At 40.0% G+C, this 23,734-nt stretch overlaps 1 protein-coding gene across 1 annotated transcript in view; it reads left to right on the top strand.

Annotated features, from left to right (window-relative positions):
• Window positions 1–23,012, top strand: part of SLC6A1 (solute carrier family 6 member 1) — a 58,120-nt gene extending 35,108 nt beyond the window's left edge. Inside the window, exons 4-16 of the mRNA XM_074283906.1 lie at window positions 1,006–1,137; window positions 1,702–1,802; window positions 4,400–4,509; window positions 6,613–6,745; window positions 10,242–10,376; window positions 10,513–10,616; window positions 11,479–11,603; window positions 14,322–14,434; window positions 15,648–15,779; window positions 17,937–18,039; window positions 18,432–18,532; window positions 19,063–19,230; window positions 20,498–23,012. Of these exons, the coding sequence (XP_074140007.1) occupies window positions 1,006–1,137; window positions 1,702–1,802; window positions 4,400–4,509; window positions 6,613–6,745; window positions 10,242–10,376; window positions 10,513–10,616; window positions 11,479–11,603; window positions 14,322–14,434; window positions 15,648–15,779; window positions 17,937–18,039; window positions 18,432–18,532; window positions 19,063–19,230; window positions 20,498–20,602 (1,562 nt within the window). The 3' untranslated portion in view covers window positions 20,603–23,012. The remainder of the gene's footprint in view (window positions 1–1,005; window positions 1,138–1,701; window positions 1,803–4,399; window positions 4,510–6,612; window positions 6,746–10,241; window positions 10,377–10,512; window positions 10,617–11,478; window positions 11,604–14,321; window positions 14,435–15,647; window positions 15,780–17,936; window positions 18,040–18,431; window positions 18,533–19,062; window positions 19,231–20,497) is intronic.
• Window positions 23,013–23,734: the final 722 nt, after the last annotated feature.

The raw sequence follows: 23,734 nt of genomic DNA, 5'->3' as shown, positions 1-23,734 counted from the left end.
GAAATGCCCCATTTCCTGTCTTTTACCTTTTATACCAAAGATGTACAAATCTGTGCAAACCATTTGATGGTACAAACCATCAAATGTACAAATGAAATAGTGTAGTGAGAAGAATTCCAGTTTTGAAGGTATTTAAACCTCAGTTTACATTCCAACTTTTCCTCTTATGTCTTGCACAAGGCACATCATTCTCTGGATCTTAGTTTCTTCATCTCTAAAATGAAAGAATTAAATTAATGTGAGTGTTTTTTTGGGGGGTGGGCTATGAATTTGTCTTTCAAGTAATTCATTTGTTTATAATTATACTTCAAAATTATCAATTTTCTTTGCAACCTCTGTATTTTATTTTTTGTAAAGACATTATTCTGAAAAGAAGTATAAGACTTCTCTTTATAATCAGGGTCTTTCTTTCTCTCTCTCTCTCTCTCTCTCTCTCTCTCTCTCTCTCTCTCTCACACACACACACACACACACACACACACACACACACACACACACACACACAATGTTATAAGAGATAAGGGGATCATTAAACACCACCATTTCACTACTTAAACAGCTCTCACAATTCTTACTAAAATCCTAGTTTGGTGCCTTGTGATCCAGAGAGTGATCTAGCTAGGTTTTCGATAGCTAGGCCAATGGGATGCCAACTCCACAGATCTTTCCAAACTATTAGGACTTGATGTATGGTCCCATCCAAGAGCCAGCCTGGCCCAGATCAGAGCAGCTCATGGCTAGCTACTGAAGGGGGTGGGGATTAAATTTTTGGCCCCAACAACTCACAAAGACCATCTGTTCAGTGAAGGACACATCCACAGGGAAGAAATCACAAAGCCTTGAAAGACTGCAGGAAGTTTCCATTAGTTTCCCCCCTCCCATCCCTTACCCCAAGGCTTCCTTTGATTTTTCCACTCTACTACTGGGCTAATGACTGTGTCCTGCCCAGTGAGTGGCCTTCCCAGGGTCTTGGTGCCTATTGCCTTTCTTCTCTCTTCTCTACAGGGGCATTTCTGATCCCTTACTTTCTTACTCTGATCTTTGCCGGAGTCCCTCTCTTCCTTCTGGAGTGTTCCCTGGGCCAGTACACATCTATTGGAGGCCTCGGGGTTTGGAAGCTTGCTCCAATGTTCAAGGGTAAGTTGAGGGAAAGAGGAAACTTTGTGATTATTGAAGAGGATGTGCCTTAAGTTCCAATGGCAACCAGGTGGCCTTGTTTGGAGTCCTGGGGCAAGGTTGGGAGGCAGTGGGGTGGTAAAAAGCACCCATTGGTCTATGAGTCAGGATACAGAGAATCTAGACCTGCTGATTATATGACCTTGGGCAAGGTAACTACTTCCATGCATCTAAATTTCCTCATCTATAAAAGGAGGGGATTCAATTGATCTCTGAGTTTTCTTTCCGAGCTAATATTCTATTAGGATGTATTCATTCAATTACTTAGCACAAACCTACTATCTGTGTATGTTAGTCATTCCACAAACACTCACTAATCACCTATTGCAAGCAGAGCAGTTTTCTTGGGCTAGAAAACAACAATTAGATAAGACTCAAATTCTGCCTTTCCAAGTGAATTGTAAGGGAAGGAGCCCAGTCTTACATGTATTTGCATCCCCTGTGCACACAGTGAATGCTAAAGAAACACTTACAAGACTGCTAATGCTTGCCCATAACCTTCAATATTTATTTTTCCTCTCCCAGGTGTAGGGCTGGCTGCTGCCGTGTTATCTTTTTGGCTCAATATTTACTACATTGTCATCATCTCTTGGGCCATCTACTACCTGTACAACTCATTCACCACAGTAAGTATCCCCTCTCCCCACCTCTGTGCTCTCTGCTTTAGGAAACAGAGCCAGCTGGTTGGGGTGGAAGACCTATAAGGCCTTGGAGGTCTCAACCCTAAAAACACTAAGAGGCTAACACAGATTGTCTTCAACCTCTCTTCCAACCACACACACACACACACACACACACACACACACACACACACACACACATGCACAAATACATCCCATTTCTTCAAATTTCAGTATTTTCTCTACATAAGTTATTTCATATAAATTGTCTTCCTAATCAGTCAAGAAACACTAATTTTTAAAATACATTTTAATTACTATATTTCATTTTCACATCACCTAAATTTCCCTCAATCCCTTTAAGGAATCTTACATAATTAATTTCTTTTAAAAGAAAAAAAGGGAAAAATAGACAAACCAATCAATACCTTGAAAAAAAATCTAACAATACAAAAAAATTTTACACCCATGGGCCCTCACCTCCACAAAAAAGTCAGGGAAAGGTGTTTTCTCACAGTTCTTCTTTAGGGCCTAGCTTCAACATGCATTTATTCTTACTATGGCGCCCAAGACCAAACAAGGAGGGGTTATGAAGAAAAAGAAGGTATCCCTGCTCTCCAGGAACTTACGTTCTAAGTGAGAGGACGAACATGCAAATAAGCAGGTGAATACAAGATAGAATAGATGCAAAGTAATCTGCTGCCCTTCTTGGGTGTCAAAGTGAAAAATGGAAATGGTGTTGGATATATAAATGTAAAAAACACTCCCAGGTTCCCACTCTCTGGAAGAAAAGGAATTCAAACTATTTTTCCTAATTTGGTGTAAATTAGTTGAATATTCTCATCTTCCCAGAGATAAACTTTAAAATGAGTTAAATTTTAAAATGAGCCCTTAAAGGGAGAGACCTCAGTCATCAGTTCCCTTGCCCCAAACACATTCCTAATGGTGCAGTTCTAAACAATAGCACAATGGATCAGGACTGGATAAAGAGCTAGTCTTTGAGTAAGGAAGGGCCTGGGTTCTCCTTCTGTCTCTGAAACATTAGTGGCCAAGTCTCTTAAGCTTTTAGTGTCTCAGGTAGCTCCGTATCATTTGTCTCTCTAAGGAGACATTGATCTGAACTGATATAAAAGGTTCCCCCACTGTGAGCTCCCTACACAAATAATTTTGGTGTTGGGGGGAAAATGAAGGAGGGAACAGGCAAACTATATCCCTGTAGGACAAGGCAACTACCAACTACATATTCTGCTTAGTTCCACCCCTAGGACATCTACAGGCAGGGGCAATTCATCATACAGGTGTCAGAGAATGAGTGAGTCACCATCCTGCTGCCTCCACCTTGAGAAATTCCATCAGACCCTCAAGTTGTTGAGACCCTTGAGTTGTTGAGACCCTTTTCTCCTCTCTCTTTCTCTCTCTCTCTCCCTCTCTCTTTCTCTCTTTCCCTCTCCTTTTCCCTCTCCTCTTCTTCTCCCTCTTCATTCTCTCTCTTTCTCCCCTGCTGTTTCTGTTTCTATCTCTTTCTGTTTTTCTTTCTGACACTTCTGTGTCTTTCTCTATTTATGTCTATGTGTATCTCTTTTTCTGTCTCTCTGTCTGTCTCTGTCTCTATCTCTCTCTCTATCTGTGTGTGTGTTTCTCTGTTTGTGTCTCTGTCTCTGCCTTTCTCTCTCTTTTTCTCTTTCTCTCTAGTCTCTCTCTCTCCTTCCCTCCCTCCCTCTCTCTCTTTCTGTCCCTTCTTTCTGTCTATGTCTCTCTCCTTCCCTCCCTCCTTCTTTCTCTCTGTCTCTCTAATTGTCAAGATCCTCTCTTCTCTCTTTCTCTCTTTTTCCTTCTCTCTGTATCTCACTCTCTTTGTGTCTCTTACTCTCTCTGTCTCTCAATCTCTTTGTGTGTCTCTATCTCAATTTCCCTGTCTGTCTCTGTTTCTGTCACTGTCTCTGTCTCTCTCACTCCATCTATATGTGTCTGTCTTTCTCTCTTTCTCTCGCTCACACACACACACACATACACACCCCCCATGATAGTCATCATTATATATAGTTCCATATATATATATATATATGTGTGTGTGTGTGTGTGTGTGTGTGTGTGTGTGTGTGTGTGTGTGTATCTAAAGAACACACAGTCATAACTGAGGTTCCCTTCTAAGAAAGGTGCTTATACCCAAGCCCTACTGCCTAAAAGTCAGTTGCTCAATACAGTCAAAGCAGAAATCACTCCATTCAGTCAACGAACTACAGCCAATGACCAGAATACCCATGATGTGCATCTAGGGCAGGGTCAGTACTTGGTCTTGGGGAAGATCATCTATCCCCAGTACCAAAGCCAAACTTGATGAAACAGCTCATTTCCTTTAGCTGGATCTCTTTCTCATGATACTGCCCTTGTCTTCTTAAGCAGTGACCTGGTCAATATATTCTGTTGGGATCTAGGCAAGACTGTGACTGGTAAAAATGCTAATCCTCCCTAGGGCCTCAGCCTTGGCTTTGAGGAGCAGAGCACAAGGGCCACTGCCCCAACTTTCTCCACCTTGCCTGACTCACCACAAGCCCTCTCCATGTAGTTTCTAGTGAGTCTCTGACCTGATTGTATCTCCACAGACGCTTCCCTGGAGACACTGTGAAAATTCCTGGAACACGGACCGTTGCTTCTCCAACTACAGCATCGCAAACACCACCAATATGACCAGCGCTGTGGTGGAATTCTGGGAGTAAGTGTGGAACTTCCTTCCTCCTCAAATTCATAGGCTACAGTCCAGAGTCCTAAACTGAGAGTTGAAAAATTCTATAGATTATAGGTAACAGATTTAAAGTTAGAAGGGATCTTGGAAGCTCTCTTATTCATCACATTCATTTTACAGATGAGAAAATGAAAGCCTAGTGACTTGTCTAAAGGTCACATAGAATGTTAGACAGTGGTGGGATTTGAATGCAACTGAATTTTGAATGACCTTAAACTCAGTGCTCTTTCCAATATGCTAATTTCTCTACACTAAAAATAAAAAAAGAAGAATGCCTTTCCCTCCATCCAGTAGCGTTAATTAAACATCTACTGTGTGTGAGATATTCTAATAAGCACTGAGGATAAAAGATAAGAGAAAAAATTCTATCTGCCTTCAAGAATCTTACATTTGACTGGGGGCAGAGAGTGGTATGATGAAACATGAAAACAGATAGATGTTTGAGGAAGGAGAGAAAACACTGATGATATACTAGGGATATCAGGAATGACTTCTAGGAGTTTATAGTACATGAAGTGAATCCTGAAGAAAACCAAAGATTCTAAGAGTCAGAGATGAAAAGAGAGTATATTTCCTTCTTGAAAGAATCTATCAGAGCTTGTCCATCACCACCTTGAGGGAAAGCTGCACAAAGGTGTGGAAGTGGGAAATGAGAATGAGAAATCAGTCTATTGAAGTGGAACAGAGATTGGGTAAAGGAGTGAATCTTAAATAATTAGGAAAGAGCAGATCAAAAACACATTATGAAGAACTCTAAATGCTAATCTGGAGATTTTTTGTCACAGAGATAAAAGGAAACCTCTGAAGGTTATAGGGTAGGGAATTGATAAGGTCAGACTTATGTTTCAGAAAGATTATTCTGGAAGCTGGCTTCATATGCTTTCTTAGCTATATGACCCTAGGCAAGTCACTTAACCATGTTTACCTCAGTTTCCTCATCTGCAAAATGAGTTGAAAAAAAAGATACTTTCCGTATCTTTACCAAGAAAACTTCAAATGTGGTCATGAAGAATCAGACAGAACTGAAATGATTAAACAGCAACAAAATATATAGATCGGACTGGACACAGTAGAACTTGTAAACCAAGAGTCCAATTAGGAAGTTATTTCTGTAATCTAAGAGGTGATGAGGACCTGCACTAGGATGGTTGCCAAGGAAATGGATGCAAGATATATTATGAAGGGAGAACTAACATAAATAGACAAATCATTGGAATGGAATGTGAAGGAGATGGAAGAGTCAAGGATGACTTTAAGGTTGCAAACCTAATTGACCAGAAGGATGATGATCCCCTCAACCAAAAATTGCAACATTTGAAGTGGGTTTAAGATAAAGAGCTCTGTTTCAGACAAGTTGAATGGGAAATGCTTACAGGACCTCCATTTAGAGATGCCCAAAATGCAGTTGGTGATAAGATGGCAGTTCAAGAAAAAGAGATTGAGGTTGGATGCTTAGATCTCAGAGTCATCTGCAAAGGGATGATCATTAAAATCAGGGGAGCTGAGGATGCATCCAATCAACCAATCAAGCAAATAAATACTTGTGCTCTAGGCACTGTGCTTGGCACTAAAGATAAAGATACAAAGACCAAAAAATTAAACAGACCTTGCCCCCAAATAGCTCAAATTATAACAGGTGAGACATCATAGCCATGTATAAGTATGTATAAAAAGATTTAAGGTTGGGTTGGAATGGTGGGGGTATTATAGAGCCAATTAACAGTTGGAGTTTATTAGAAAAGGCCCCATGAGGACATAGAGAGAGAGAAAAGAAAGCAGGCTGAAGACAAGAGGAAGAGAGGAACTCCTTGGCTGATGGTACCTCAAAGAATAATCAGACAGAATAATCAAGTAGATAGAAGAATTAAAGAGAAGGACCTTTCCAAACCCTAATCTCTACTTCCAACCTTTCCTATTCCTATTCTTTTCTAATTCTAATATCCCTTCCTCATTTCTCTGTACTCCACTTTCAATACCTTTGACCTTCTCTTCTTGGTTATGGGGAAAAGGGGGAGGAAGTTAATCATGACAGAGATGTTTCTTTCTTTTCCCCACCCCGACCTGTTTCTCAAGGCGCAACATGCATCAGATGACAGATGGACTGGAGAAGCCAGGACAGATCCGATGGCCCCTGGCTATCACTCTGGCCATCGCCTGGATCTTGGTGTATTTCTGTATCTGGAAAGGTGTTGGCTGGACTGGAAAGGTAAGCTGTTTATGCTCTAAGTGGAGGAAAATATCTCTCATGGGCTTTGTAAGTAACATTGGGTGGTATGTTAGACCAGAGAATTTGGGGTCCTTTTCAAGTTTCTCCAATGTCGCCAAGGTCAAAAGACAGGAACAGAAAACTAACTTTATCCATAGTTTTCAGGTGTAGTCCTCCTTATTTCATCAACCACCTTTTTCCCCAAACATTTATGTTTCTTTAGTAAATGGTCACTTTAATCTACCTCCAAATGGATCCTTTCAGCCTGGGCTAGCCAAGTGCAGCTTGTATGAATCTCAGAATTCATTCATGTTTTCAACTCTAGATGAGTTACTTTTTGAAAAGCAATGGAAGGGGCAGCTAAGTGGCACAGTGGATAGAGCACTGACCCTAAATTCAGGAGGACCTGAGTTTAGATACTTAACTCTGGGCAAATCATTAACCCCAATTACCTCACAACAACAACAACAATAATAACAAAAAGAAAGAAAAAGAAGAAAGAAAAGAGAAAAAAATAGAGCAGGGTAAGGGGGTGGAACTTTCAGTAGAAGAGGACTGGATTTGGAGACAGAAGATGGGGTTTTCTTTTTTCCTTTTTTGTATTTTTTCAGGCAATCAGAGTTAAGTGATTTGTCCAGGGTTACACAGCTAGTAAGCACCAGGTCAAATTTACTTATATCCTCTTGACTCTAAGGTTGGTGCTTCATCCACTGAGACACCTAATTGTCCTCAGTAGATGTGGCTTTAAATCCAAACTCTGACAATTGCTACTGTGTAGCATTTAATGTCTCATGTCTCAGTTTCCTCTTCTGTAAAGGAAAGGGGACTGGAATAAATTATTACTGAGGATCCTTCTACCTCTAAATCGATGAAACAATACAATTTCAAATCCAAATTATTTAACTTCTCTGTACTCAGTTTCCTAATCTGTAAGGAACTTGGTCAAATAAAGGGTTGATATCAAAGGTCTCTAAAATCCCTTGCAGTTCTAAATCTAAACCTTAGATATAATTTACTGGTGATTAAATTGATTACTCCAATGTGGTACAATGGAAAGATTACTAGATCAGGGGTCAGAGAATGTGACTTCAAATCCTGCCTTTGATGCTTATTATCTGTATGACCTTGGGCACAAGTCATTTAACCTTGAAAGGAGTTGAACTGGATAATCTCTTCCACCCCTTGTGATCCTATATCCCTCAGGTCTCCACCAAGTTTAAATGTTTAAAACCAGAAAACATCATAATTTCCAGGGAAAGCCTTAATTATTAAAACAGTCCTCGTGTCCCAGAAATATATGATTCAATGAAACCTATTTCCCCACCTGTAGATAATTATCTATAGCCTGAAAGGAGCCGTAAGGTTGCAGGATGTTATAGCTGAAAGAGGCATTAGATATCATTTGATCTAACTGCCACATTTGAAAAAATTGAGACCCCTAAAGAGGTCTTCTCCAAAAGGATAAGTGACTTGTCTAAGATTATATAATGAGTGAGTTGGGGCAGACCTGGATCTAGACCCCAGGTATACTGACTCTCAGTCAGTTCCTTCTTATTTCATCCTTCCTTTTGCTCAATTCTATGCCCCCTCTGAAGAGGGTGACCTTGGGTCAACTGGATCTCCTATCACCACCTGCAGGTTAGGAAATCAAGAATCATCAAGTATTCCATGCTGATCCATTGACATATTCAAGTCAGTCAGGTCTCTTTGTAGACCTTTCTCTTGCACGTTTCAGAAGTGCCAAACTCAAAAAGAATATAAAGGATATATTCCGGATAGAAAAAAGAACCCAAACCTAAATAGATATTGGATAAGGGGACCAGTGTGTGCTGTGCTCCCTGAAACTTGTGAGTATGCCATTGGACAAGTCTCACTTCTTTATGGGCATGTAGCTCAATAATAGAGGGAGAGGAAGCTGGCCAATAGAACAAGTCCTCCCCAGAGCATTCTGACTCTTGGACAGGGAAAGAGATTCAGGTCACTGACACATTCCACTCCCCACCTTGAACCAGACCCTCCAATTCCACATACCCTCAGAGCATTCATCCATCCCTCAAGATTCTCTCCCTCAAGAGGTATTAGCCAAATAGAAGGGCTATCCAAGGAACTGGCTTATACACATGTCCTTCCTGCAGAGCAAGAAAAGAAAGAAGTTGCTCAATACTCACAGTGATGGGATAATGAGTACAGGCCAGCCTTAATGAATTCTGCTCTTGGACCTCACTAATAAAAAGCTTCCTTCTCCCAGGATGGTGGGAGCTACAACCCTAATTAAGCTACTAGATGAAAAAATGGCCTAATTTCATGACAGCTTCTACTATGGGACCAGATTAATTCTGCCAAAGCCAACTTCCCCATTGCCCCTTATAGTTCTCACTCTTTTCAGTGATAACTAAGATTGAGGAGACACCTCCCTGGCTCATCACTGATTTGTCAAAATGATCAACAAAGAATAAAGGGAGATGACTAGCTTCAAGGAAAGAGAGCCATGTTCCCAACTAGTGTGTGTCTTTAAGGTTTTTTTGGTCCTGTGACCAAAGAATCATTGATCTAGGGCTACAGCCGACTAACCCCTTCATTTTACAGATAAGGAAACTGATGTCAAACAAGATTAAATGACTCACTTGGGATCACACATATACAAAGTGTCAGAGGCAAAATTTGAACCCAGATTCTCTGCCTCTGGAGTTAATGGCCTTCCTCCTGTACCATGTTGCCTTCCTCTGGTAGAGGCTCCATCACATCCAGCCCATGACTGACATCTGGTCTAGAGAGAAATGGAGCCATTGAGTCAATCACTTAATCAGTCAACACTACTTTTGACTCATGTCTACAGTGGTCTGAGAATTAGTAGAGTACAGGAAAGTATGAGCCTCTGCTCTCAAGGAATTTGCACTCTAATTCTTAACCAGTGAGCAACTAATTGCAATAAGATTTTTAATATTACACTTCATATATATTTACATATATACATACATATACATATATATGAACATATAAAGAGAGGGAGAGAGAGAGAGATCATAGAGTTTTAGAGTTGGGAAGAACTTAGACAGCCTCATTTTATGGAAAAGGAAATGAAGACCTGGAATTATTCATTGACCTATCAGAAAGTCACACATGCAGCAAATAATGGAATTGAGATTCTGCTCAGTCCAAATCCACTGACCCAAATTAGATCTCTTTCTACACCTCTGTGACTCCAGTGTAGACTGGAAGCATAGTTTATTGAACTGGTTCTAGTATGCTAAATTCTAATGTGTTACTTTGCTTCTTAGACCAGGAAGACTTCCTGAAGGAGATGAAGTAAAGGATATGGGTGGAATTTATGTAGGTGAGAATAAAGATAAGGGTTTGCCAGGTCAGAACATTATGGGGAAAAAAAGCAAATACATTCCTAGTGTGTGTCTATTTCTGATAAAGAGACACTGAAAGGATAAATGTTGCAGAAGAGTGTTATCTGAGCCTTGCCTGACACATTCCTTCCTCCTATTAGGTAGTCTACTTCTCCGCCACATATCCGTACATCATGCTCATCATTCTGTTCTTCCGTGGGGTGACACTGCCTGGAGCCAGAGAGGGAATCCTTTTCTACATCACTCCCAACTTTGGCAAACTGTCTGACTCAGAGGTGAGCCTACCCCTTATCCCAGGCGCCTTCCTACTCTGCATGTATGACTTCTGGGTCCCTGAGTAGCAAGGAGTAACCATGAAGCTGGAACCACAAGTCCTTGTCAATACTCATGGGACTTTCATCTGTTCAACAGGTGTGGCTGGATGCAGCAACTCAGATCTTCTTCTCCTATGGTCTGGGTCTTGGATCACTTATTGCTTTGGGAAGTTACAATCCATTCCACAACAATGTCTATAGGTAGGAAGAGCCCTCCTCCTCATGCTTTCTTTTCTTTCTTATATAATCTTCTTTTTTAATTTCTCTTTGTCTTCATTCTCTGTGTACCTCTCTCTGTCTCTCCCTCCCTCCTTCCCTCTGTGTCTCTGTCTCTCTGTCTCTGTCTGTCTCCATCTCTCCTTCCTTCCCTCTCTGCTTCCCTTTGTCCCTCCCTTTCTCTCTCCATTTCTCTCTTCTGTCCCTCTCCTTTTCCTTCTCCCTCTCCCTCCCTCCCTCCCTTTTCCTTCTTTTCCATTTCCCTTTCCCTCCTTCCCTCCCTCCTTCCTCCCCCCCTCTCTGTCTCTCTCTCCCTGTCTCTCTCTGTCTCTGTCTCTTTCTCTTTCTCTCTCTCTCCACAACTTTGGTCATATTTTCTTTCCAATACTTTCACTTCTCTGTAATCATTTCTTCTAACTGTTCCTTTTCTAGCCTTCACTTTGCTCTCCAATTCCATCCCTTCTCTAGTCCTATATGCAACTTTTGATTTTTGTCCTATACCCTCAATAATTCCATATAATTTTATTTTCTCCATTTCTTTCAACCCTCTTTGACTCCATCCTTTATCTGTCCCCTTCCTCTGTCCTCACTCCCTGTCATCTTTCTTTGAATCCTTTCTGGTCCCTTCCTCTCACTATCTTTGTTTCTTTCCACTAGCCCTTTTGTTCCCAAATTCTTCCTTCTATCTATCTGTGGTTCCTCTCTGACGCCATCTCCTCAATGTCATCATCTTTAACCCTTCAGTCTCCTCATCCTCTATGTCTCTTGTTTGGGCCCAATTTAACCCCTCTCTCTTTCCCTCGTTATTACTATCTCCTTATGATTCCCTTTGTTCTCTTTCTTTCAGAGACTCCATTATTGTTTGCTGTATCAATTCCTGCACCAGCATGTTTGCTGGCTTTGTCATCTTCTCCATCGTGGGCTTTATGGCAAATGTTACCAAGAGACCAATTGCTGATGTTGCAGCTTCAGGTCGGGTACCATGTTCTACCTAACTCCCATGTTTCCCTAGCAATCCCTGTGAGCAGACTTGGATTGAAGGGAAAGTCATTTGGAAAGAAATTGTATAATGATATTAATCTCTGGCTCTAGTCTGGTCTGGTCCTAGGCATTCTGGGAGGAAGATGGCCTAGTTTCTTTCTTCTAAAAATCAGAATGTCATAGAATATCATGATCTCATAGAGATGGAGGGAACTACTCCCTCATTTACAGGTGAGGAATCTGAAATTTTCATAGATGACCTGACTTGGTGTCAAGTTTATTATCTCATAGAGCTGGACCAGCACATGGTCTCCTGACAGTCAGAAATCTAACATCCTTTTCACTACACAATGTTAGCTCAAACTCAGATACACAGGGATTCAGGACAAAAACCATCAATAACAACTTCACTAGCCAAGTATTGAAATCTAGTGGGCTGGAGTGAGCCTCCTTCCCACCCTCTTCCAATATTTTGTTTCTCAAGAAATATGACTTTAGGAAAACTAGGTAATTACAATGGTAGAATCATAGAATTTAAGAGCTGAAAGGGACTTTAGTTGTCATCTAGTCCAACCCTAATATAAATCACAAATGGCCTCTACAGCATCACTTTTTTATTATAAGACATGAATGCAAATAATTAGCATACAGTTCTTCATGCATAAAAATAATACAAAATTTTGTGAAATCAGAGAAAGGAGAACATATCCATTTGAGGGATTCAGGGAAGACTCTTCATATCTGTCATCGATACTACTCTGTCATTCGATAACTGTTTCTTCTTCTAAATTCCTCATATCCTTAATATTTTCTTCTGTCCCTAGAAAAAGTCATAGAACCAAAGTAGAGGATGTAAAGTCATGGTTTGTTTCACTTTTTCCACTCTTTAACTGATGTTTTTATTCTGGTGCTATGTAACCAGTTTTCCATTTATTTCTGAGGTATAGAAGTCAACACATAGGAGATCAAAGTAGAAAATGTCCTAGAACATAGAAAGTTGAAACTGCAAGGAATTCTAGGACATCCAGTGTCAGAACTGGAAGGAGTCTTAGAACTCACAATATTAGACCTGAGAGATATCTTGGAACATGGAATGCTAGAATATCAACTATTAGGGCTAAGAATGGCAGATCATGGGATGTTTGAATCTATCATGAAAGAGGTGAAAGGAACCTTAGAAATTATCTAATTTCAGGATTCTTTTTAATGTTATGGACATTCTTTAATCATCTAGTAAAGCCCATAGACCTTTCCTCAGAAAATATTTTAATAACAGAAGGAAATGTTAAAATTTAGTTAGAGCTTAGTCAAAATAAAGATGTAATTTTTCTCCAGTCCCAGTATATGGATTCCTTGAGGTCCACCCATGGACCCCAGCTTAAGAACCTTTGATCTAGTCCATCTCCCTTAGTTTATAGTGAGGGCTATAAATGTGAAAGGACTCAGGCAAGATGGTACAAAGAGATAATAGCCAATATAGAATTCAGTTATCATATTCCTGAATTGACTTACCCTATCTCCTTCTTTCTCTCTGCTCTCTAGATTCCTTTCCCCAAGTAATTTGGGCATGAGTGAGTAAAATTCTACTAGCAAATACTTAATGACCCCCTATCACATGCAAAGAATTGTGCCATGTTCTATAAAAAGAAGAATGCTAAAAAAAAGTCAGATTCTAAGTGATTTGTCCAATTTTACACAGGTTGCAAATACCAAGAACAAGATTTGAATACAAATCCTCTGACTCCAGTATTAGTGCTTACCCTCACAAATCATTTGCTCTTTCTAAATCTCAGTTTGTCTATCTGAAATATATGTTAATCCTATTCGTCCTACTTGCCATGTAGGATTTCTACGAAGAAAGCACTGTATACAAGTGAATTATAAAATGACATAGACCAGCAATCTAATTAAGGCAATAAATGCAAATAACTACTCTACAATTCACTATGGGGTTAGTGATACAGACAATGGGTACTGCAGGAGATCAGAGGAGAGAGAAGGAACCAAAGAGAAGATAATTAATTTTCTGTATTTTGAGATTCACAGTTGACAGTCTCTCAGTTCTCGGAGGCCTGAGCATAAATCTATTAGCTATTCTGCCCTTAGCCAAGAAGTCTAAAATTAGAAGCCTACTTATTAATAAAGCCCTAAGAGGTTGTTATTTTGCCTTTATGTAGTGTACAACCTTGGAGAGACCATGACTTAGAGCTAGTCTGGGGCTAGGACTGATCCCTCAAAGAACCATGATCACTGTCACCAGAGGACTCTTCTTGAAATCCACCAAAAGTACCACCAAGCCCAATTGATGCTGTGTACAGTTTTATATTGAGAGGGAAAAGAAAGGGGATCAAAGTGAGAATCCTAGTTGCCAGAATACTTCCCAATTCCACTGAATATCAGAGGATTTTCTATTTAATCCTGAAAAAATGAAAAGGAACCAATGGAGTTTATTGAAAAAAACATAACATAATTATAATCAAGCTTTTTGGAAAAGAAATTTGACTACTGTAGGGAAAAGGGAGTTGAATGAGAAGAGACTTCAGAAAGAGACCCACCAGAAGTCTATTGCATTAGTCCAGGTTTGAGATGATAAGGGCTTTCTTCACCATGGTGGTGAACTTCTTCAAAGATGAGAGAAGAGGGCATATATAATGGAAGTTAAGAACTTAATAAGGCAAGTTGAATTGAATTGGATTGATTCTTTTCCAGGTCCGGGACTGGCATTCTTGGCCTACCCAGAAGCAGTAACCCAGCTGCCCATCTCCCCACTGTGGGCCATCCTCTTCTTCTCCATGCTGCTCATGCTGGGCATTGACAGTCAGGTAAGGGTTCCCTGCCATCCTTTTCTCCCTCTTTGTCCCCAGGACTTCTCATTAGAGACTCTTGAGTTTAGCTTTCCTTTATATAGTTCTTTAAGATTTGCAAAGAATTTCCATCTATTATTTTATTTGATCCTTACAATAATCCTGGAAGGTAGATATTATTATCAGTGCTATTATTATTAGCATTTTACAAATGAGCAGACTGAGGCATTTTCTTTTTTTTCCCCTTCCTTCCTTCTTTCCTTCCTTCCTTCTTTCTGTTCTTTCTTTTTCTTTCTTTCTTGCATTCTTATACAAAACTACTATTATATGTAACCTCCCACCCAGAGGTTACTGATTGCCAGTCTTGCCTTGTCCCAGGGCTTCAGAAATATTACCCAATCATAGGTCCTAAGAGATTTCTGGCCACTCCCTCTCTGAACCGTAGTTTGCATGTCCAACAGAGCACCGGGATGCAGTGGCTCACAAGCTCAGGTCTTTATTTAACTCGATCACATCCTGTATTGCCCTACTTCCTGGTCCCCACTCCTTATATCAGGTCTATGTGGTCACATGCACAGACAATAAGAGAAGGAGACATCTCCTGTTGATGACACATACCCAATGCAACCAGAACTTCTGCTCATGAGGCAGTCTATACTGGTTGCAGAGATCACATCTGGGTGCCTCTGACATCAAAAACCTTTTTACTTCCTGATCACACTGTGTGAGATTCCTCTCTGGACTCTTACAATTATAGAAATGTTTTACATGTTTACATTGTCAGATTGATTACCATCTCAGGGAGCAGGGAAGGGAAGGAATAGAATTTGGAAGACAAAATTTTTAAAAATCTTTAAAATTGTTTAGCATGTGATCAGGGAAAAAATTAAATGTTGTTTAAATATAACACAAAAGGAAGTTTTGGCCTAAAATGAAATCTTTATTTCTATAGACTTCCCTGTGATTTGGTTCATGATTTTTGGCATTATTGTGCCAAACCAAACCCAAGAGAATTCTAGGTGGAGCCAAAGGGCAAAAGTAGAGACTTTGGGAAAATGTATGGAGATGTCAGGTCTTCTCCCAAATCTAGGACTCCAGAATTTTCAGGGCCATTTACTTCTCAGATCAATTAGTTTGAATGGGATAAGAGCTAATTTTAAGGGGAGATTTGGTAAGTCATTGAGGTCCCTAAGGGAGAGGATTCACCTCCTCTGTATTATTTTTCTGAAAGTTCTGTACTGTGGAAGGATTCATCACTGCCCTGGTCGATGAGTTCCCAAGATTACTCCGTAGCCGAAGGGAGCTCTTCATTGCCATTGTGTGCATTGTCTCCTATCTGATTGGCCTTTCCAATATCACTCAGGTGAGTTTTTCTTTCTGCTCCCCTCTGCAACTCGCATCTCTGCTATCCTCCTCCAAATCCCTCACTAGGGACTCATGAGTTTGGTTACAATAGTTTTCATTGGCATAGTGTCTTAAGATTTGCAAAGCATTTTCATATATTATCACATTTGATCCTCACAATAGCCCTGGCAGGCAAATGTACCATTATTAATAGTACTATTATTTTCACTATTTTACAGATGAGCCACTGAGGCAGATAGAGGCTAAGTGATTGTCCAAGGTCACACAGGTAGTAAGTGCCTGAAGCTGGATTCCAACTTAGGTCTTTCTGATTCCAGACTGAACATTTTATACATTGTGTCACCTAACTGCCCAAGAGAGCCTGGGGGAAAAAGTCAGAAGAGAGCATATGTCTTTGTAGCAGAGACCAAGACCCTTGGCATTTATTGAGTGATATTTCTCCATTTCTCCCTTCGTTCTCATTCAGAATATTTTTACTGATTGCCTGGTCTGCTTAGCTCAGGATTAGATGCTTTGAGAAGATATGGAGGAAGAAGACATAGTCCTTGTCCTCACAGTGCTAATTATTTAGTCTATTTGAAGAGAGGAACAGCAAATGAATAATAAGGATTTCACCATAGAAACTCCTGACTAGAGAAACTCCCTTCATCAATGCAGATCTGCACCTCTTCAGCTGTTAGTATTTATGGGTCACTCCCCAAAGCAGCAAATAGGGAAGTAAGGAACTGGAAGGAGATGCCCAGGGTCATACAGGTTGTGTATATTAGAAGTAAAACTTCTGTCCAGGTTTTCCTGGTACCAAGGACAGCTCTCTCTCCATTATATCAGTCTGCCCCTCATTAACAAATCATAATAGAGTTCAGTCACAGTCCACACATAGCCACTCTTTTTTTCCCAAATACACAGGGAACAAAAAGACTTGGGAATTTGGGTCACCATTGAGAGATTTAAGGAAGGGAAATGAGCTGTCCCAAAAGATGAAAAACAAATTTCCATGTCTCTCTGCCCCCTGTGAACACAGTAAAAGGTTCTACAAGTTAAAATTCAAAAGTGGTCCTGGGCTCATGCCAGAATGATGGAAATCATGAGTGAATGAATATTACAAGAGTTTGGAGAAAGGAGTGACCTCTTTGGGCTAAAATTCTCCAAGAAGACTTCATGGAGAAGCAGGATTTTGTTCTATTTTAAGTGAATGATGCTATTGATTCCAGAAATCTTCATTTCCTAGGATAAATATATTTATCAAAGTAAAAGTTAACTATTAAACTAATTATATCAAGTGTAAAAAGAAATGAATCGCTAAATTATACATAAGCATCCTCATGAACCATATATTGACTTAGAAAACCACATATCAACATAATCTGTGTTTTAGTGTATTTTATTAAATATTGTCCAAGCTTATTTAACCTAGTTTGGGCCACACTTGAGAGTATTTGAACAGCATGTAGTATACTAAAACCATTCTTTGAGAGATAGCACGGCGTAGGGAATTGAGCAATGGTTTTACCATCAAGAAAACCTAAGTTCAGCTCTCAATTCTGATACATCCCTTCTGTGTGATCTTGGGAAGGTACTTCTTCTCAGTGCCCCCCAGGAAACTCTCTAAGACCTTAAATACAGAGGAGTTAATGATATGCATCACTGGAGGGGGTTTTCATACTAAGTTACTCTTTACACCAATGAAATCCAAAATCTAGACTCATAAAATTAAAAAAATTAAAACCATCCTTAACCATCTCTACAATAAAATACATTTTCTTTTATTAGTCAAATGACATCTGGAAACCCAGACAGTCATAGAATCCATTTTCCCACCTCTGGCTGGGAGATGGAAGGGTCTGAATATCAGCTGTTCCATTGAGTCACTTAATCTTTTTTTTTTCTTAATTGAAATAAAACACATACATACACATACACACACACACACACACACACACACACACACACAGAGTCCTTTAAATTCTATGATATATGTTCCTACACTAGACCTATGAAACAGTAAGTCAAAATCCTCAATCTTTCTAGCACATGGTCTGTCCTCATTTCACCTTCTGCTTTGCAGTTAACTTTTAAATCTCTTGCTTTTATCCTAGTCTTTATCTACTCCTCTTAATTTTCTGGAGTTCTAAGGAAATCTCTCCTGCTCTTACAGGGTGGGATTTATGTGTTTAAGCTTTTTGATTACTACTCAGCCAGCGGGATGAGCCTCCTCTTCCTGGTATTCTTTGAATGTGTTTCTATCTCCTGGTGCTATGGTGAGTGCTCCCTCCTCTTCCCCCCTACCTCCTTCTGTTTCCCCTCCCCCACCTCTAAAGATAAAAAAGAAAGAGGGAAATGTAGTAATCTAAATCCAAGGAAGTTCTATCCAATCAGTCCTACACAGCCTGCAGTGTACCCACATTTTTAATTCAGCTTGAGGATGGGAGACAATACAATATAATAAAAGGGACATCAAAGCTAAGTGTCCAGGAAACTTTCTATTTCAGCTCTGCCATCAATTAACTTTGTGAGTTTACCACCTCTTTAGGGTTTTAATTCCCTCTCCCCCCCCCAATTGTCATAGGGGCCACAGACCTAAATCTCTGAGAACAGGGCAGAATTCCTACCAAAATCTCCATCTTCACCTATTTTGTTTTACTTGTCTCAGGGGTCAATCGGTTTTATGATAACATCCAGGAGATGGTTGGCTCTCGGCCCTGCATCTGGTGGAAACTCTGCTGGTCCTTCTTTACTCCAATCATTGTGGCGGTAAGGTTGATCTCTGATCCCAGGTTTATTTGGTACAAGAAAACATTCTTCTGGAGCAGAAAGGGATGGGTGCCCAGGCCATCAAGAGAGACTAGTGTCAACTCCAGGAATTCCTGGCTTGTTTGTATGAGCTTGTCTTCCTTCTTTGTCTATTTCTTCTTTGGCAAGAAAAACATTTAACTGGATTTGGATCCTTATGATTAGCAAAGTTCTAGCTTCCCTCCACCCAGCGGGACCTGAGAGCTACACAAAATCTCATAGTTGAGTGCTCCACAAAATGGTCCAAGAACATAGTGGAAAGCTGCCCCACTCCTGATGATCAGGTCATCTTCCCTGAATCTTCTAGAATAACTGGTCATCATGAGTGGTAGTTCTAGTGTCATGGTTTTTTTGGGGGGAGACCTAAGAATGATCAAGATGCTTTTAGGAACTGGCAAGAGGCTTTTTCTGCAAAGGAACTGAAGGGATACATCTGGGAGGCCCAAATAACTGGCCAACTGCTTGTCTTACCCTATCTGTTTGTTTCCCAGGGTGTCTTCATTTTCAGTGCAGTGCAGATGACTCCACTCACCATGGGCAACTACGTGTTCCCCAAATGGGGGCAGGGAGTAGGTTGGTTCATGGCTTTGTCTTCCATGGTCCTTATCCCTGGCTATATGGCTTACATGTTCCTGACCTTAAAGGGCTCCCTAAAGCAGGTAAGAACACAGTCCCTGGGAGTACAACCAAATGTATCTCCTTAAGCCACTTCTTCTCAGACCAAAGACTAACCAAGAACTGCTCCCCGACTTTACCCAAGAATTATCAGATGTTTTCTGAGCAACTATTATGTGTCATGGGGATACAAGAGAATTGTGAGACATAGCCCTTTCCTCCTTAAGAGTTTACTAGCACATCTGAAGCAATATGCTACAACATAACTGATGAAATAAATAAACATTTATATTCCCATTTATGTGAGCATATGCAGATGCAAAGACATGTGTGCACATAGACGTAGACAGTAACATGAACATATATGCCAGTAATTAGTAAAAGTGAACAGAGCACTGGACCTAGAATAAGGAAGAGATGAGCTCAAATGAAGCCTCAGACATTTACTAGTTGTGTGATCCTGTGCAAGTCACTTGATCTCCATCTGCCTCCGTCCTCTCAATTCCAAAATGTGAATAATATTACTACCTCTCTCCCAAAGCTATTGTAAAGTTAAAATGAGCTAAAACTTGTAAAGTCTGTCTCAATCTAAAAGTGCTGTATAAATGCTAGAAATTGTTGCTATTGGTATTTTTATAAATGAATATTCAGGTTCTCAAAGAACTTTGTGTTATTGTCTCAGAAGAACACTGTGAAGTATTTAACCCCATTTTACTGAAGAAAAAAATTAAGTTCAGGAAGCCTAAGCTACAGGCTCAAACAAGATGTAAGCATCAGAAGAAGAATTTGAGCCCTGCCTGACTCAAATCCAGAACTCGGTCCATTGTACAAAGTTGTACCAGTATTTATCCCCATTTCATAAATAAGGACATTGAGATTTAGAGAACCCGATCCAAGATCACCCAACTTCTGTGACTCAAACCCAAGTCTCAGGACCCCCAAGGGCAATGATCTTGCCTTTCAGACCTTAATTGCTTTAAGAAGTAAAATCCCTATGGACCACATATTTAGTTTTTAAATGTGGTATTAGATAGGTTTTGTCGTATTTTCATTTATTTTATTAAATATTTTCCACTCACATTTTCGTCTGTTTCTGGATGAATACTGGTGTGTGATGGGTCACATATGGCCCAGGGACAGTGTTTTAAACATCTCTAGTATAATGAATGCTGACCTTAGAATATTCCTGGGTCTCCTCAGAGATCAATTACAATGTCCCAGCTCAGTCCCATGTATACTCACTGGTTTCTGGAGCACTCCCCCATGTATCTTTATTGCCTTCCTTTCCCTCTCACCTCTCACATCCCACAGCGCCTCCAGGTCATGATCCAACCCAGTGAAGATATAGTTCGTCCAGAAAATGGGCCAGAGCAGCCCCAGACAAGCAATTCAGCCAACAAAGAAGCTTACATCTAGCAGGTTGCCCGTGGCACCAAGACCAAGAGGACGCTGGAGAAAACTATCACTCAATCCAACCTGGTTGAACATGACCACAAATTGATGTCTGAAGATACTATCGATCAACCTACCTCTAGTGGCAAAATAAAAGACCATCACCACTCAAAGGGAAGTGACATGGGGACTGTCAGACCATTTGGTGGGCTCCAGTGGGTGGAAACGATTAGCGGCTTTCCAGCAATCCACAGACTGTTAATGTTTTTAATCCTTTCTCAATAAGAATTGAATTATTGTGGAATTTGTAATTAACAAATAGGGCATTTTTATCCCACCTTATGGCACAACCAAGGCTTTGAGGTTCTGTGCCATGGATTATTTCATCCTTTTCATGACCTATTTCTTACCCAGGACTGTTATCTCTGAATTTGCAGGAGTGCAATTCCATTTGAAAGCTGTTTTGTACGTGTGAATACAGTATTTTGTATGCTGAAGATTTCCAGGGAAAGCTTGCCCTTAAGGTGTCCGTAACCAGCTCTGCTTTTTGGTTATTTCTTGCGTTCTTTTCTCTTTGGAGGCAGCTTAAGCAGAGTGACGTTAACCACCCGCCCCAAATCAGATCAGGAAGGTCCATTTCTTAGAGCACAGGCTTAATCCTTCCCCAGAGCTGTTTGCTGCAAAACTTTCCATCCCCAAAAGGAAACTGCCAATCAGGCTTTTCTAACCAGCAGCCTGTTTTCTCTCTTACTTGCCCATATGGGTACAGGAAGCACAAAAAGAATTTTTTCCCAACCATTCCAGGGGCAAAATGTCCCATTGCTGAAAGTCAGCAGAGGTGGTGCCATCATATGTTGGTTCTAAGATGCCCAACTCAAAGTACAAAACAGCTGCAGATTTAGCCACATTAAAAGGGCCTATCCAAGGCTTGGCTCTGACCTGTTTGCTAATTAATTTCTCCCTTTCCTTTCACCCCGTCTGAAACCTCAGCATCTCACCATCATCCTTGAGTTCTACATAGTAAAGGGCTTTCCTCCATCCCCTACCCGCCAATGCCAGACAAAGTCACCAATGTTACGCCAGGAACTCCATTAACCCTTTGAAGATTTAACACACACATGTGCACACAACCTTTTGGTTTGGGGGATTTGGGTTGTTTTATTGGGGTTTTTTTTTCTTTTAAGAAAGTATGTCTTAGTGGCAGTTGTTGTGGTGACAGCGTCAGTAGCAGTGACAAGATGACAATGGCCTTGGCATGAGGACAGTTTCTCAGTAAAATACTAATATTCCATTCACAGAGCATCTCTCCTTTGGCAGCTCCAAGTAAGACATCTGAATATTGAAGGATTCCAGTGTCTGATTGTAAACAGCTGAGAGAACTGTTTGATGCAGCATGTTTTGCGACCAACTTTCTGTGCATCATAAATAAATCCTTAGCAAGCCCTCAAACCGCATAGGGCAAACCTGTGACAAATATGGTAACTAACTGTGACTTGGTTTATCTTTTTTGTCGTTTTTGTCTGAAGGTGACCAACATATACCCATTCTTGCAATAAAGTATTATTCAGAATGTTAAACACATTATTGTAGAAAACACATATATACATATATAATATATAAATGCACACAACACATACACATCTATTTCTGCTCGCATCATTCCCAGTCTCACTCGCAAAATGTTGTTCAATAGTTTTGAAATCATTTCCAAATTGTAATATAGCCTCAACTATAAGGCATTTTCAATGTTGATAGCTGAACTTATGAAACAAAAACATCTTGTAAATCTTTGGGGTTTAAGATGAAGAAAAAGAAACCCACCTTATTATAATCTCATGCTATCACAGCCATCATTCCCATGCTGTCTCTGAACTCCATTTAGTATTTTAAAAAAACCCTCTTCCACCTTTTTTCTCTCGTGTTGAATGTTAAGTGGATTCCATGTTGTTCTAAGCTCCATGCTGAGTATTTCATGTGTGACTGTAAACATTTGTAAGCAAGATGTTTGGCAAGAAGTCCCTGAGCTGGTTTCTGCCCAGACATCTCATATATAGCACAAAATTAGTGTTGTAGCCCTCTTATGTGAACTGTGAATAACTGTAACTTTTTGTAGTATCTGCCCAGAAAGAAAAAAAAAAGATATTGTATTATCATATATGCTTTTTGCAATAAGGAATTTATTCTCAGAAACACCAAGCAAATTTATCTCTATATAAAAATATATATGTAATATATACATATTCAAAACTATATACAGAGCCTGTTAAAAGAGTACAGTATTATTTAGAAGGGGAAAAGATCTGTTCTATGGACCAAATGTAAAATATTTATAAATGAAAATGCATTTTAACTGTCTATAAATGGTGTCATAATTAAAGCACGATTGTTATGTAAGTTTCCAAGAGTCTAGAGAGACAAATAAAGGTACATTATATGATTCCTTTGTTTCCCTGCTGATGTTCTTGCCTTAATTTTTTTTTCTTCTTGGCACAAGACCTCCTACCCAATCACAGCTTGATTAGAATTCACACAACAGTGGGAATGGAGCTGTTCCAATGGACTAAGCAATTGTGGATGACTTTCAGCCCTAAGGTTGACAAAGTTATGAAGGTGAAAAGAAGCTGTGTGAATGTCCTTTAGGCTCAGGAAGCCCTGGGTTCAAATCATGCCTTTGGCACTTGCTAATTATGTAATCAGGGGCAAGTGAATTTTTTCAAGGGATAGGACACAAAAGATCTCTAAGGTCTAAATTTATGATCCTGTTTCATTCCATGCCCCGCCTTCTATATATTAAGCTTATAGATCTACAATCCATGTAGGAATATCTTATAGAGGATCCTTGACTTGGACTCACCCAATTTCCACTTGAACACTTGGAATGATGGGAAATTTATTATCTCATGAGGAAGTCCATTTCGTTGTTGAAAGGGTATAATTATTAGACATTCTCTCCTTTCTGTTCATTCCACTTCTACAAGTATTTCTTAAGCATATAGTTTGTGACATATAGAGGTAGCTTGTGGCAGTGGATATAGAGCCTTCTTTAGAGATAGGAAGTCCTGAGTTCAAATTCTGTCTTTCACATATTGGCTATTGGCAAGTTACTTCATCTCTTAGAAAAGAAGATAAGTGCTGTCCCATGCTATAGTAGAGGGG

Source organism: Sminthopsis crassicaudata, chromosome 1, assembly GCF_048593235.1.
Source record: "Sminthopsis crassicaudata isolate SCR6 chromosome 1, ASM4859323v1, whole genome shotgun sequence".
In the NCBI taxonomy this organism is placed as follows: Eukaryota; Metazoa; Chordata; class Mammalia; order Dasyuromorphia; family Dasyuridae; genus Sminthopsis; species Sminthopsis crassicaudata.
This window is presented reverse-complemented; position numbering and strand designations above follow the sequence as displayed.